The sequence below is a fragment of the Heliangelus exortis genome, chromosome Z (genome assembly GCF_036169615.1).
Source record: "Heliangelus exortis chromosome Z, bHelExo1.hap1, whole genome shotgun sequence".
NCBI classification, from domain to species: domain Eukaryota; kingdom Metazoa; phylum Chordata; class Aves; order Apodiformes; family Trochilidae; genus Heliangelus; species Heliangelus exortis.
Genome location: NC_092454.1, coordinates 68,105,367 through 68,122,366, shown reverse-complemented (window position 1 = coordinate 68,122,366; position 17,000 = coordinate 68,105,367). Strand labels below are relative to the sequence as shown.

Genomic DNA, 17,000 nt, shown 5'->3' with positions numbered 1-17,000 from the left:
CCTCTGTATGCCCCCCATGTTATACTCATTGGCAATCTTTAAACTCCAGTCCATACAATGAGAGGTTGAATAGCTAAAATCCAAAGGGACATGTCACTAAAACTGACATTTTTTAGGTATGGGTGAATGTCTGATTAGCAAAACCAGATTTATAGTTAATGTGGAAGCAGTTGTATTCCACCCCTTTTGGAAAACAGTGATTTTACAGTTCCTATTGGAGATTTGCAGAGTTTCAAAATTTAGAAAATCAGTGTTCTGTATACAGCTCTTGAACAATTTAGGATTAATTCCAAGTGGAAATCTGCCTCTGCATAGGAGGAACTATGGTGGATTGAGGCTTTGCTAGTGTTTAAAAGTGTTGTCTCAAAAAAAAAAAAAAACAAAAACAAAAAACCCGCAAATCAAAAAAACCCAAAACAAGACAACAAAAACCTAAAATAACTGTCATGAACTCTAAAGCAGATGAGATAGCAGTGAGAATGTGAAAAGCTGCCAAGCTGCTTTTTAGCTTCTCAGCCAACCATGTGTGTGTTGGTGGAGGGAGCTGTTCCTCCCCAGGGTCAAACTTTGCTCTTGTCCTTGTTGGACTTCATGAGGCTCCTGCTTTTAATGACAGCACCTCCATGGGGTGTATCAGCCCCTCCTCCAGTGTTCTTATGATCTGCCAGGTTGGTAAGGGTGTGCTCTGTCCTAGAATCCAGGTCATAAATGAAGACACTGGGAACAGTGGAAACAGAAAGGATGGTTACATCTGTCTTAAACACTTTCTTAATTGATAATGGAATAATGGAAAGAGTGGCTTACAGTTGCCTGTTTCTTCCCATGGTTGACAGAAAGATAGGTCAGAGTAAATATGAAAATTTTTGCTTTCTGAAGCTGGGTCACATGAATTATATCCCTCATATTTGATTTGTTTGGCTAGCTATTTTTATATACAAATGCTTTGGAATAATGTCTTCTTTATGGTGAGAAAAAAAAAATATCAGTAAGGCAAAATTGATGGAATAGAGGAAAAATCTATACAGATTTGATATGTTAAAATACTTAAATAGTACTTCTTATTATACTACATTGTCACAGTAGCAAATCATTTCTCTTATTGCATAAATACAAAGATAACTTTTTGAATTATAGGATCATAGAATGGTCTGGTTTTTAAGGGACCTTAAGAAACATGCAGTTCTTATCCCCTTGCCATGGGCAAAGGCACCTCCCACTAGACCAAGTTACTCAAAATCCCATCCAACCTGGCCTTGAACACTTCCAGAAAGAGGGCCGTCTGGATTTTTTCCACCCTAATAGAAATCTGTGACTTTGAAATTGATTCCGTACTTTTAACAAGGCTTTGAGCCCCAATCCTTAAAGCTGTTTTAAATTAACATAATGCTATACCTACATCAAAAGGCTTCTAAGAACAAGACCTAAATGCCGATATCTGAATTTCCAATTATTAGGAAGTTATATGTTATAGACAGAAACAGCCTAGAGACCTTAAGAACTGCTGTTTTTGGGCAGTTGGATTTAAATAACAGTCTTTTGCCTGAAGTTTGTGTTCAGTGCTGGAGATATGGCTTGTGTTTAAAGCATTACTTTAGTACTGTATTATATGATATCTTTTTAATTGATTCTGAAGAACATGAATTCCACTGTAATGTAGAAGGGCTACTAGTTGTTTTTAAATAATGTCAGTGAATTCCACTTTTAACTAGTAATACTTACATTTCTAGGATAAGTTGCTGTTCTTTGGGGGGGGAAAAAACAGCTCAAAAATCCCCAGGAAAAAACCCACAAAAAAGCAACACCACCAAACAAGAAAGACAGAAAGAACATCTCTAGGCAGCAAAATGAGATTTGCCACTTGAAAAGCACATAAGCTTTTCCTGGAAAATGAACATTCTCTTTTTCAGGTTGGCTGTCAGGAATGCTAATTATGTTGATACTATAATCCTACTGATTTCCATTGTATATCTGTGTTTCACTTTAATTGTATTTTTTCCTTCCAGTTTAGGTTCATTTGGTTTTGGGTTGTTTTGGGGTTTTTTTAAGTTGCTTCTTTTAGCAGGCAGATTTTGAGGAGAATTAAAAGAAATTAATAAAAAAATATAAAAGATATAGGTGAAATATCCTGTTCAATTAGCACCTGAAATTAATTAACTAATGAAATTAACATTGTCACCAGCCAGCATGACTGTGAGTGTGCATTTGCATCATCAGGTCGCTCAACTTGAGAGGCAGCGTATGAGCTTTCCAAGTGGAGAACCCCATTTTTTAAAACTGAGGAGTATTCTTTTGCTTTCACTCCTGGCAGTGCTGACAGTTTCTGGAAACTATAATGTTACCAGTTTAAGATCCATGTATTCACTTTATTTACAAATTACTAGTTTTTCTAGTACAAATGTTTACCGTTAATTCCTTTGGAGTAAACCTAAAGAGAAGAGAGGATGCACTACAACATAATGCACTTGCCAATTTATAAGGTTTTGTCTCTGATTCATGCTTCATATACAAAAAAAAAAACCAACAAAAACAAACAAACAAAAAACCCCAAAAAAAACAACCCAAAAAATCTCAAACAAACAAAAAAACAAAAAAACCCCAAACAAATACCCAACCCCAAAAAAACCCCACCATGTCATACTGAATCTCAGTAAAGACAGATGGATGTAAGTATAAAGCCAAGTAATTCTGAAAGAAATTATCTGTTGTTTTTTTGGTCTTAAGATCAGACCAAACTTCTGCCTAATTTCCTGACATAGCTGGAAAGATGCTAAAGATTTTGTGTCTTCTTCAAAGTTATATTTCTATCAATGCCCAAGGAGGGGAGAAACGCACAGATTGCACAGGGTTCATCAGCAGCAAATAAAAAAATATTGGCTTTAAATACACTTGGGCTCCTAACTGCATTTTTACTTGCCTGTTATACTTAAATTGTTAATTAGCTGTACTCTGTATAACCATTTACAGTGGCTAGAAGTAAATGAGATAACTAATATATTCACAACTGCACAAATCTCCAGTCACAGCTGCTGAAGTCCTGATCAACCAAAAGATGTTGGGACTGCTAGACAGAACTTGAAATTAGGTATCTTTACATGTCCTAAATAATAATCAACCTAAGATAATAATCAATTACTGTTATGTAGCACTCGGGGGCTATTTTTTCTCTGTCTGCTGTTCCTTCAGTGTAAGTGCACTGTATGTTCACACACACAGAGTGTAAGTATGATCACACTGCAATTATTTTGAGGTGTGACTTGAAAGCTCCTATGAATTTAACTTCTATGTTATGAATGTGGTTTATTTTTTGTGAGTTTTTTTTTTTTACTCTTACTCCGTAATTTCTGTTGTATTCAGGTTAATTTTAGTAGTATTTAAATGTCTACGAGTTGCATGAAACTGTTTAATGTTAATACTCAAACATGGCAGAATTGTTATTTTTAACAGTGCCAATTTGAAAGGTAAAAGTAATCTTTCACATATTTATATATTTCTGTATGAGAGCTCAGCAGATTTCGAGAAATTAAACTCCTTACTATAATACAGTTAAAACAAAATCAAAACCAGCTATAATCATAACTGCTTCTTGAAAGCAAAATAGAATAAAGGTAATATATATCAATGAACTGCTGAACGCTGTAACAACAGTGGTATAAACTCAGGGGAAGCATTTTCAATTTGGTATTCAGACAGTGATCCTTGTCCTTTACTGAAATCACCATGGAGTGATGGTTGTTTCTTGCTGTGACTGTAATTGGCCAGATGATGCATCATGGTCAAGGTTCAGCTGATCACTTTTCTGAGCTCTAAACTCTTCACTGGATTTTGGGTTGTGCCTCCAGGGAGTCCAATAACCCAGACAGCAAGGACAGCTCTGCTCCTTCACACTTTGTGCTATGCTGTGTGCTTGGTGTAAATTGTGATTATTTGGCATCCCCAGGTAGAAAGGGAATAGAAGACAAATACACTAAAAGCTACTTTAAGAAAACAACGTTGCTGTCCACACTCATAGAAGCAGGACAAGAAATATTAGACAGAATAAGAAAGATTCAAGTTGGACTATAATCAAACACCAAATGAGACTGATGAATGTTCACTTACTGGAGTTTTTGAAAAATAGTGTTCAGGAAACATTCATCAGGAATGCCACAGTTGTAATGTAGTTGACCTCTCATGGGATAAGAGACTTTTCCAGATCATTTGAAGCCATGGCTTTCTCAGATAGGGAACCAAACCCAGGAAGTTTTCATTTGGGAAGGCCTCTTTTCCAGCCAGTTCCATTGAAAGCATTTGGAATATGCCTAGGCATGCTGTTAATAACACCAAAAGTTCAACACAAAACATAGCAGCAACAATCTCTTTATGGATCAATAAGAAAAAAAATGATTTTTCTGATTGCAGCTTTGCAGATATGAAATTTTACAAACCACTTTATTTTTGAGCATAAGAATAGCCATGTTTGGTCTGATCACTGCCTTTGCCAGTGATTTAAAGTGAATGTTTAATGAATGAATTTAAGAAAATAGGCACATGCTATGGAATGGTTCTCCCAATATATTTTTCCAGCAGTCTTCTGTTTAGAGTTCCTAAATGATAAGTTGTATCTCCCCTTTTTGATAGGTCCCCCTGCTATTGTGTTATACGTTGCAGTTCCACAGATGTTAATCCCTGTGCTTTTCATTTGGAATTTATAACCCTATCCATTCTATTCAAAAAGTACAATGGAAAAATTGCCAAACTAGAACTCAGCAAATTAATCCTGAATAACAACCCTCCATTTTAGACACATCACTACATAAAAAAGATCTAACCTGCTTCCAGTGTCTGAGCAGTTGTCTCCACATGTTCCAGTGCCATACTGGAAGATTTTGCTGACTTGCTCAGTGTAAATCCCTCTGGATAACCTTCAGAAGGATATGAATCCCACCCTGGGGACTACAGGATAGTACATGTTTATAGTCAGAGAGCTGAAGTCTTTTTTGTGAAGGAACAAGAACTAATAGAAGGTTGAGACCTAGATTTCATGGTGTGGAGTTTATGCATGTATCAGTATTAATTACTGCTGTATCAGAGCTCATTTTTAATCTCACTTTGTAGTGGTGATGTTGGCAACTGGGGACCACTGTGCCACTAGAACTACAAGGGATTCCACTGGCACCTCTAGTAGTAAGGGAAGATAGTTCTCCCAGCCACCTCTCTGCTAAACCACTTTATGTAAAATTTGCAATAAAAGTGAGGATTTTATCATGATCATGTCATTTTTGCGGAAAAAACAAGTCCTAAAGGAATATGGCTTCATATTTGGCATTGATGGGCACTTTAACAACAGACTGCTATATACTTGTCCATATCCATCTGATTAGCTCCTATTAAAAAAAAAAATTACTGAGGACAGCTACCCTAGAGTGAATTAAGTGGGAAAGGACGTGTGGGTGGCAGGAGGAACGAGAAGAAGAAATAAGAGGCTGAAGCCTGCACTGCATGTCAGGGAGCTTATGCATTTATGGGCACTAATTACTGCAATATCAGGTCATCTGTAATCCCATTGTCAGGGTTTGTGTTCAGCATAATTACTGTGCTAGTTTAAGAACAGAGTAATCTCATTCCAGAAAATGAGGTGCTTGGAGAAAGACAGGATTGTAGATGTCTAAAGATTTGTTTTCTCTATGCCTTGAATTTTGCATCTGTTTGTTTTGATGGCATTAGCTAGAGACAAACCAACAGTGGAAATGAGAGCTATATATTCATGCTGCAAAATCAGGCAAATTTCATCATCAATAACAAAAACTCTTTTTCCTCTGTTTGCAGAGGCATAATCCTTGTATTTTCAATAAATTTTTAAACCATTTGGAGGTTTAGCTTAATTTGTGTACTGACAGAAATGTAGAAGTTCAAATTAAATATACCCAGGTAACTAGTTAATGCAGTTCTTTATGCTTATTATCTCATACCGTAGTAACTCTTTATCTTAAAATGTTTTTTCCATACCCTATTAGATGGGGAAACAGTTTCCTTATCCTAATTTACCTCTCAAGGGATATTAGTATAGAACATACTAAGCTATCAGTCATCTTCTCTTCCCTTTGCAGAAACATTTTTATCCAGAAGGAAATATTTGTTGTTCTAAGAGATAAGTATGGAAACCCAAAACTCATCTGTTGTCTGAGGAGTTATTTGATCCACAGACACATGGTCCACAACTGAAATCTGAACTAGTGATCATTTGCTTTGTAGAACAAGGTGGTACATAATGTTTCACATCTAGTTAAGTCTGAGATTGTAACAGAAGTCTTGAAGGCAGTTTTATAAACATATTATCTTCATGTGAGCTGGTGGGGATTCTTAGAAGAATTCAAAAGAAACAAATGAAACCTCCACTTTTTCAGTGTTGTTGACTTTTCCCACCACTGGATCCTTTCATAGTCATGTAGCATACTAGTAGACCTTTGCATTCTGTCATCTTCATGGACATTATGTTTGATGACTACAAAAGAAGCATCAATACTGTTTTAGCATACCAACTGTCACTGTAGGATTTAAAGCAATATTGTCTGAATTGGTATTTTGCAATTTAATTACACAAAAGATAGCAGCTCTAGATGACAAAACATTCTTTGTGAATCTGTATCATGAACCTGTCGAGCAGCTTTTTTATTGTTGGTTTATTTTTTTTACATTCTTGCATCAAGCTGATTGTCATACTCCAGGGTGTCAGCATTCACTAATAAAAATGGTTTCCTATTTAATGACTGACGTTGACCAGATGAATTATACAGTCACTGTGGTGATGCTATTACTCCCTTGGAGACTGCAGTTACCCAGGCTGTCATGATTTTTGTTAAATGAACTGTGGATTTAATAGAAGCAGATGTATAACAACAAGACATAATACAGCTTGTACTTGTTCTGTAAAATAATGTATCTGTTTTATTTAAAAGACAAACAAGATCCAAAAGCTGCATTTGCTTGTTTCCCTCATTCTTAACAGTCAATGGCACATCACAGCCTTTAAGTACTGAAAGAAATAATTGATAACTTAACATGAAAGAAAGAATTTTTGGCTAAGAACATCAGAATTTTGCTTTTATTATGGTGTTCTAGAGTTAGTGGATAAGGGAAGAACAACTGTGGGCATCTATCTGGACTTGTGCAAAGAATTTGACACTGTCCCTCATGAGATCCTTGTATCTAAATTGGGCAGACAGGGATTTGACAGATGACCAGTGCTGTTCCTCAGGGTCAGTACTGGGACTGATGCTGTTTAACAGCTTTGTCAGTGGCATGGGCACTGGGATCAAGTGCACCCTCAGCAAGTTTGCTGATGACACCGAGATGTGTGGTGCATTTCACACCTTGAAGGGAAAGCGTCCCCATTCAGGGGGACCTTGCCAGTCTTTTGAGAGGTGGGCCTGTGCAAACTTCATGAAGTGTAACAAGTCCAAGTGCAAAGTCCTTCACCTGACTAGAGGCAATCCCAAACATAAATGTAGGCTGGGTGGAGAATGGATTGAGAAGAGTCCTGAGGAGAAGTACCTGGGCGGGTTGGTCCATGCGTACTCGCAGCCCAGAATGCCAGCTGTGTCTTGGGCTGCATCAAAAGAAGAGTGGCCAGCAGGCTGACAGGGGTGATTTACTCCTGTGAGACCCCAGTCATGGAGCCTCCAACCCAGGAGGGACATGGAGCTGTTGGAGTGAGTCCAGAGGAGGACACAAAGAAGATCAGAGGACTGGAGCACCTCTCCTGTGGAGACAGGTTGAGATAATTTGGATTGTTCAGACTGGAGAAAGGCTTTGGGGGGTCCTTATAGCAGCCTTCCAGTACCTGAATTTGCTACAGTGATGCTGGAGAGGAATTTTTGCAAGGGCATAGAGTGATGGACAGTGGGGAACAGTTGCAAATTTAAAGAGGGGAGATTTAAGTTAGACATTAAGTAGAATCGTTTTGTGTTAGGGTGGTGAGACACTGGCTCAGGTGGCTCTAGAGCAGCTGTGGCTGCCCCATCCCTGGAAGTGTTCAAGGCTAGGCTGGATGGGGCCTTGAGCCACCTTGTCTAGTGGGAGATGTCCCTGCCTATGCAGGAGGTTTGGAACTAGATAAACTCTAAGGTCCCTTCCAACCCAAACCATTCTATGATTCCATGATTCTCTGATTCTATTGTTTGCTTCTAAAATTTAATTAATATCTTATGCAGAAACTAGTCTGCAACTCCCTCTAAAGTGATATAACATCTTTGATTGAACCAGATACACGTCATTCATCTGAGATTTTTCAAGGGAAGTAAATTTCTTCAGAACTGAAAGAGCAGTAGCCCCATCAGAGCCTTTGTAAGGAGAAACTCACAAATGTTCCAGAGAATTTGGAAGAAATTTATGACCATGTGGCTAAGGGTAGTCCATTTGCTGTTCAGTATTTCACTGTCCAAAACTGTGATCAACTATTTCCTTTCAACTGAAAATAAGCTGAAATGTTTTCTTGTAGAATGATATCTAATTTAAAATAAAGAACGAAAGAGTGGGTAAATAGGCAGTGAAAGGTGTTTACTCACAGAATAGCAATACCTTTACTGAAGTCCTGGCTGTTTAATAAATAACAAAGATATCAAAATGTTCTGGTAGTTTAAGAAAGATACTTAGCATTACTGAAATGGAATGAAGGATTTTAAATACATCTCGAAATACAGATTGACTGTGGAACTGGCTATGAAATTGAAAGTCCAGTGTGGTCATGTTCAAGGTAAAACTGCTCAAAAAAACCACCAATCCTCATAATACAAAAGGAGGTATCTTAAGTATAGCCTTGAATGGCCTTCCTCAAGGCCCATCTGCCAGGCCTGTGCCTAGTAAATTGCTCAGTTCATCAGCCCTGCTATGGTCAGAGTAGGATTCATTGCAAGTTCTTGGTTTGGATATTAAAGCAGTTCTTCAGCAAGCTTCACACCTCAGGAATATGAACTGATATCTTTAAGGCTGCTGGAAAATTATGGTCCTCTAAAAACATATCTCAGTGGTGTGCACCTACATATTACATTTTAAGGCCAGCACTGTTTAGATATTAGTACCCAGTCTCATATTTGTTATGCTTAAACTGAACACTGAAGTAGAAAGCATCTCTCAAATGGTAATTTTAATTTTTAGGAGTGGTAAATTTTGTGTTTAATTCAAACTGAAAAACTTGAAAACATGGCAAATCAAGACTGGAACAGCAATTAAAATAAGAAGCTTGTACAACCAAGTACCTATTCCCTGAAGGTAGAGATTTGTTTAGGATTTCAGGAATAATCCTCCTAAAGTTAAGGAAGGTAAACACTTCTGGCCATATATGGTCATAGCTGACAAAATAGAGTTGATTGATGTACTTGGTAGTTTAACTGCCTTCAGTTTAGAAAGGACAATTCTCTTTTCTCTCATAAGGAATTCAGACATATTTTAAATACCATTTAATGCATTTCAAGTGTGAGAACAACATGCCTTCAAATCAAAACATCCCACAAAGTTCTGCACCTTGAACAGAGGGCTGATGTGAAAAGGAAAAAAGAAAAAGAAAAGAAATAAAAAAAAGGAAAGATGAAGGACTTTCACACCTCCGTGTCTGCAAACTTGACATCCCACATGTTCTTTTGAAAATTATCTGCTAAAGCCAAATACCCTTATTCTGGACGCCACTCAAAATTGACCCTAATCCAGCTGTGACCCTATACTCAAATTAAGATTTTTCCCATTAGGTCACTGAACAATGCTAGAAGGGCTGGCAGGTGTCCTGATCCCTGTGCTCTTTGTCACGAGTGGAGGATACAGATACAGAATATAGCTGGATATTCCATGTTATAACACCTGCCATACCTTCATGACTCCATTTTTAGCTCCTCTTAGAAACTCTTGTGTTTTCTACATTTCCATTGTTACTTATCAATCCATACCAGCTGTTAGGAGTGACTAATTTCATGGCAAGCTAAATCAGCCTGGTGTGCACATGTGCATTTGTGAGTTACAAATGCACACATTTGTGTTCATTCTCTTTTCCATTATGGAATGACAGAGATATCTCAATAAGAAAATGTATGAAAATTTTTAAAATAAGCAATTTTCACAGGCGAGTAGAGCAGTTTACCTCTGGCATGCAAGCAGATGTGGCAGATTATACACCAGAGGTATTTACTCTGATAAAATGAAATTTTTTTCGGAAACAGTGATAATATTTAAATAGTTCTCTCAGGTTTTAAGTAACACATGATAATCTAATGAAAAATCTACTTTTTAAAAAATATGTGTTATGTTTTTTTGGTTTTTTTGTTTTGGTTTGGTTTTTGGGTTTTGTTTTGTGTTTTTTTTTAATTCATCCTGTATTGTGCCTGCTTATGCTGGTGATGAAGAATTAATTTCCTCCTGGCATTCCTATGCACCTGGCACAGCAGCAGGAGAGAGGTGTGTTTTGTTGTACATTGTGCAGCAAAAACAGAATTAAGACTCAAGCACTGAGTGTACCTCCTTTATTGCTGGGTGATGCTTGACACAGAAAAGTAGAACTACAACTACAAATTCTAGCTTCATGAAATGTTAAAAGATGTGGATGGACTCCTCATATGGTGCAAGTCAGTCATTGATTTCAATTTGGCCAGCTGGAAAGTAACCCAGTTGTTTTGTTTTATTTTGTTTTATTTTTACATTTAAGTAGTAACACAATCAGAACCCCACCTGTGTGGGGGTTTTAGTTTATCTTCTCAGAATGTGGGCATGTGCTGGTCTAAGACCCTTGTTCCGTAATCAATTTAAAGCTGCAGTTTAATTTGCATTGGTCTTCATTACAAGTCACACACAATACCAAAGGACTGAATTGCCAGTGGCTCCCAATACTGTCTCCCTGCCTTAGCTCCTACTGAAAGACCAAATTGCACTGGTCACTTTTTCTTCCCTGTACCTTTATATTAATGAGGAATTAAATTATTTGTGACTTTCTGCCCATATGGTGTAAGGAATTCATAGCCGTACCATTTCAGAATTCATTGTTGGGTATTGTTTAATGTGAAGGACTTTCCAGTATTTACAGAATTTTACATTTGTTTTTAGCAACTATTTTACATGTGAATCTAAGGGTCATCTTCTTTTGTTGTATCTGTAAAACCCATACTCATAAGTCTTCATATTAAATGAACTAAAAGAAATTTAAAGTTTAATCTATTTTATTAATTTTACAATGAGAATATTCACAAGCAGCATTTTCAGCATTTTTTGTACTTTTTTTTTTATTATTTTTCCAATCTCTGCAAAAGGAACATGCTACTCTAGAGCTTTAAACCTCTTCTAATAACATACTTGACACAACATTTTGGATCTATTTGTAATTACAGCCACTTGGGATCCAGAGGATTTGATCATTTCAGTTGCATTAATTTATTTTCTTGTTTCCATTCACAGGATGTTCTGGCCCACTAGGGATAGAAGGAGGAATTGTGTCAAACCAACAAATTAGTGCATCATCCACTCATCGAGCTCTTTTTGGACTCCAGAAATGGTATCCATATTATGCACGACTTAATAAGAAGGGTCTTGTGAATGCTTGGACTGCTGCAGAAAATGACAGATGGCCATGGATTCAGGTAACAGATGGAGCTGAGGAGGAAGAGAAATCTCCTTGATTCAATTGCCAGAGTCACTTAAGAAACTGATGAAGACAAGTATTAAACTAACAGCTAGAGTCTTCTTCAATATCAGAAGGGCAGCGTAGACTAAAAGGGGCTATTTAGTTGCAAAATAGTAGTAATCTTGAATATACCAATGCACAAATTTTTTATTTAAAAAGTGTTTGTATATGTTCCATTGTGGCTCTAAGCCATGGAATCAAATTTACAAAGATGCTTCTCAAGGAAAATATTTTCTACATATATTATATTTGCTAGTTAAGTCCTTAGTAGCATTTCACAGAAGTATGTCAATGTGGTGATACTTTGACATATGTAACCTTCCTTGGGCATCATTCTTCAGTGATTTAATGGGATTTTGGCTGTACCAGAGCCTGCAGGAATAGTTTGTTCTCTGCTGAGCTGCTCTGGGCACACAGGTTAAGCATCATGTGCATCACGCTGGAAGTAACAAGAACTGTTTTAATTAAGATTGAAATAGCTGTTAGTTCAACCACATCCATGGTGCTGAAAATGCACATTGCTTCTTCATTTCCACCGAAGGCTGTTATTGCTAGAATGATTCAAATGGCACTGGCTTCTTTGTGGGCTGGATTTCTCTGCATCCAGCAAATTACTTCAGTGAAAGACAGGAAAGAGTGAATATGAAGTCCTGTGGCTGTGTTTTAATGAAGATAATGATTATCTGGTGATTGCTGTAGCTCTTAACTTTTATAGTGTCTTCATGATATGTGAATTGGACTAAGATGTGGTGGCTTTAGCTATTAGTTAATAATGGTGATGTTAAATACTTATGTAAAAACCTTTTGTACTAATCAGTATAGACAATATGTGAAAAGGGTTCTTCCCTCCCAGTGAGCCCACCACAGGAGTGTCAAAAATGGTACCTGAGTATCTTTTCTACCAGAACTGAGTTGAGCTGTCCATATGTGCCTTGTGTTTCTCAGACAAGAAGTTACTTCCCTGTACATGGCATAATTTTTGTTCATATTCAAGTTTTTGTACCAACTGCCATTTGTGGGTTTTCTGAGCTTTTCTCAGATGCTTGAGAAAAAAGTGTACAGGATTACCTGTTCATTTTTCTTCTCTGGAAAGCCAAGGCAAAGCTCTGTTTGATGAAGTTTTCTGAAACTGATGTGGTAAGAGTGCTAGATATTGTCAGTTCTGAAAAATTAAGCCATTGTTACTGTTTGTTATTCACTGCACAGTGAAAACACAAAGGCTCCTCAGTATATCTTAAGTCAGCTGTCTCCCATAAAGACTGGAAAGATTAAGAAGCCTGTAAGTTTTAGACATTGAAAAAAAAGAATTGGAAAGAATAATGCTAAGGGGCTAAGCAGAATTATTTTCAAAGGAAGACAAAGCTAACGTAACTTTAATGGATTATGAAAACTCGGTGTTACAGTAGATTTTGGGTTGTTTTAGAGTGTGGGATTCATTCAATGAGCTAGAGAAAAACATCAGAATCTTTTCATGTTGGTCCCCTAGATGTGTCTTTATTAGGAGATAAACTGCTGAGGATGGATGATGTAGAGTTGCTTTCATGTTTGTACTTGGCAAAGCCACCACCCACCATGGAGGCAGCTGCAAGGCAGCTGTGCAAGCTTCTACTGATACTACTTTATAGAACCATAGAATCATGGAATGGTTTGGGTTGGAAAAGACCTTAAACATCATCTAGTTCCAGCCCCCCCTGCACAGGCAGAGACACCTCACATTAGACCAGGTTGCTTCAAGCCCCATCCGACCTGGCCCTGAACACTTCCAGGGGAAGGGCAGCCACAGCTTCTCTGGGTTGCCCATGACCACTGTCGTAGGGAAGAATTCCTTCCTAATATCTAGCCTAAATCTCCCCTCTTCCAGTTAAAACCATTACCCATCATCATATCATTTCAATGTACAAACTCCCTCTCCAGCTGTCCTATAGCCCATTCAGGTACTGGGAGGTGTTCTAACACCCCCTAGAGCTTTCTCTTCTCCAGAGAAACCCCCAGCCCCCTCAATTTGTCTCTATTACTGAGGTGCTCCAGCCCTCTGATCATCTTCATGGCATCCTCTGGACTCACTCCAACTCTATTTCTTTCTTGTTCTGGGTGGTCCAGAACTGGACACAGGGTCTCATGAGAGCAAAGAAAGTTATATCTGCCTTGGATTTTATTCCCAGGGAAGTCTTGCCTTTGATCTTACTTGGAAGAAAGGTTGGACAGGTGGTAAAAATGTTTATCAGGTTTTTTTTTTTTTTCCTTTTCAGAGTGAATGACCTAATCTAGTTAGTGACAATTCCATGCAGATTATCATGTAATCTTGACAGCCACAGTATGTAGGATTTTCTATAGGTTAATTAAGATACATAATTAAAACATACTAGGCACCTAGAATTCTCTTCTATTTAATTTTTCTTTAAAAATAAATTTTGGTCTATAATTTTCTGAAAACTTGCAAAATATTTTAATTTCCTTTTTAGATCAAAGTAAAAACAAAAAAATTCTCTTCTGGTCAAAAAGTTTAAATATTGAGAGACTTTTTTCCCCTTTCCTGAAGACTTGAGACTTCTGTGAACAGAAAATCTAAGTTTGTCAGAGGGATGGCACTTGCAGAGAAAAAATTCTTTTTATTTTTCTGCAGAGGCCCTGGATTCAGTCCTCCAAAAATTCACATTTTATGCACTGCATAGTAGTCCTTTACATCAGAGAACTGTCTTGTTCTTCAAGAACAAAATACACTCTAAGACAGATATTGCCTGACCCTTACATGGGTGAAGAGTTTCTGTTGAGCCAAGAGGAGAAGCAGAAATCCCACAACTTATTATTCAACAGCTTCCATAATGGCCATGGAGATACTTCCTAAGCATTTGTAGAAGGTTACAAAATGTCAGGCCACTTTGATTTGTGCTAAGTTTCTGGCTACCTTCCTTTGGGTCTTGTAGGAAAAATGCTACCTCTAATAGTCTATACTATTACTTTTTGCTTTCTTTATCTTATCACCAGCTTCTTTTTATATTGTAGTGTAAGGGACCTTTTCCATGCTGGTCTGAGTGACAAAGCAGTTGGTCCAGAAGGTGGCTCCTGAAAAACAATGTAAATGTTTGGCAGAGATTAAGTGGAAAGTTGCAAAGCCAGAAACTCCATTTTTAGGAAATGTAGTTTTATATTTTGCACAGTGAACCTGAAGCATTTGACTGTTACCCTCTAACATTTTCTAATGCTACATAAATTCTAAAAGAATCTATGTTTAATGGGCAAACTCCCCCAGACCCTTGGTATTTGCAGGCCTGTAGCTCTCTTTTGTCCTATTCCATCATTATCAATAATCTTTGTCGTTTAATTTCTTTATTTCTATGCACATTGGCATTTCTCACTTTTAATGAGTGCAGAGTTTTTTTCTCTAATCTTTCAGGTGTCTGACACACATGAAGTCATTAGTATGCAGTTTCATTTTCCTACATTCTCCCAATGAACTGAAAATTAAAATTGCCATTCTACATTTACACTCTCAGCATGTAATTTGTAATGGCACTACAATGCTTGTAATTGGCTTGTGATTTAAAGGGTCAGTGACCATGTTTTTGAAAGCAAATTAAAGTCAGAGTAAGTCATATTTCACTTTAAAGTCCTTCTGACCTTTATTTCTCCTCATAGTTTCGCTGTGATAGAATTGCACCTACATCTACAGTTTACCCCTCTGTTGGTGACAGTAACATTTAATGTTAGAAAAAATGAGAAAAAAATCCCACAAATTTTTTTCATTAATTCTTTATGAGATATAAATAAAATATCCACTTTACCTGTTACAATGAAAAGGGGATTTTGTTTCTTTTTGGGTGTTGCTTTTATTTTTTGTTTGGTTTTTAATTTTTGGTTTGTTGGGTTTTGGGTTTGTTTTTTTTTTTCTCAAAACTCTTTTTTCTAAGAGAGTACTGATTTCTCTTTTCCCTTTTGTCCTTTTGCATACATAGATATAAAATATACTGCCTCTTTTTACTCCCATTCCACTTCTTTTCTACTCCTTCCTTGTACATATCTATATTTTCTATTGATACATATTTTTTTATCAAGACAATATAGATAAGAATAGAGATGGCCATGGGCAGGGTTGTGACTTAAGTTCTCTCTCTCCATATCCAATGCCACATTAACTGCTGATCACTGAAGCAATCCCACTAGCAGGAAATGTTACTCTTCTCTAGTGATTTCTTACTTAGAGATCCATGCCTTTACCATCTTCCTTCTTCTGTCCCAATTCAATATCTAACTCACCTTTTCCCCTGGTAATGTCTGTGTTCCCTTCCATAAAATATCATCATGTTTTGAGAAGGAGTTTGCAGAAGAGCTCCTGTGGCTCCTGCCACAGCGCTCCAAGGGCTTGGACAGGTGGTCAGTGCAGCAGAGACCCCCAAGAATATCAACATCAGAAGTATGGGATAGCCTTGGGAGAAAGTAAGAAGGCAGGTAAAGACAAAGATGAAGTATAGGATAAAAAAAATCTTTAGATTTAAGGCTAGACAGCAAAAATCTTGGTGTTCAGTGAAGTCTAGGAGGAAACATTAGGAGGCAAACATTGACACTTGGCAAATGTGATGCTTCAAGTCAGGAGGGATCAGAGACAGTTTTTGTTATGGAAAAGATCAAGTAAATTCTATTTTCTGGTTCTGGCTGTGGACAGTCAATTATTCAATGGGGGTAAAAGATCAGAGCCTGCTGGTTCCCATGCAATTGCTGCTGTTCCATCGTGACTGAGATATCAAGGCTGAGTACAAGAGGCCCCTTAGCTTCTGCTGGTCTCTTGAGTGTGATTGGGAAGAGGATCCATGTTCCTGGTCATGCAATAAGTTTCAGTGGTGTAGAAGGGATTACCATCTCTTTTTAAAATGCTTTGTGTTCTTTAAGACACGGAATTATTTACATCAATATTAACCCACAGCTACCAGGAGTAGATGTGGGCATAATTTACACCTGAGAAATATCCAGAAAATTGAACTGAACTGGTGCAGGAGACTGTTTTATATAAATGCAAGTTATTGAATAGGAAAATATAAAAGCTATTTTGTTATCCCTCATTAAAGTCGCAGGAACTTTTTCTTCAGAGACCTCAGCATGGTTACCAATTGGCTTTTAAATAAAATATTTTTTAATATTTTTAATTTTGAGATTATGAGAAGGAAAATGATTCATTTACAAAACAGCAGGACTGCTCAGTTTGTTTAGAAATCAAGAAAAAGGGAGGTAAAGTTAGTTCAATCACTTCCTCTCCCTAGTTTTTACTGCATTTAAAATATCAGATTTTTTTTTCTCTTCAAATAATTAAAACTTTTACAGCTTTCATTTCATTTTTTTTTAGTTCTATATTTCAGGAGAGCTCAATTTGTAA

General features: G+C 37.2%; 1 protein-coding gene across 1 annotated transcript in view; it reads left to right on the top strand.

Moving 5' to 3' along the window:
* The window catches only part of EDIL3 (EGF like repeats and discoidin domains 3), a 227,626-nt gene that overhangs the window by 156,961 nt on the left and 53,665 nt on the right, over window positions 1-17,000 (top strand). Inside the window, exon 6 of the mRNA XM_071730704.1 lies at window positions 11,410-11,591. Within this exon, the coding sequence (XP_071586805.1) occupies window positions 11,410-11,591 (182 nt within the window). The remainder of the gene's footprint in view (window positions 1-11,409; window positions 11,592-17,000) is intronic.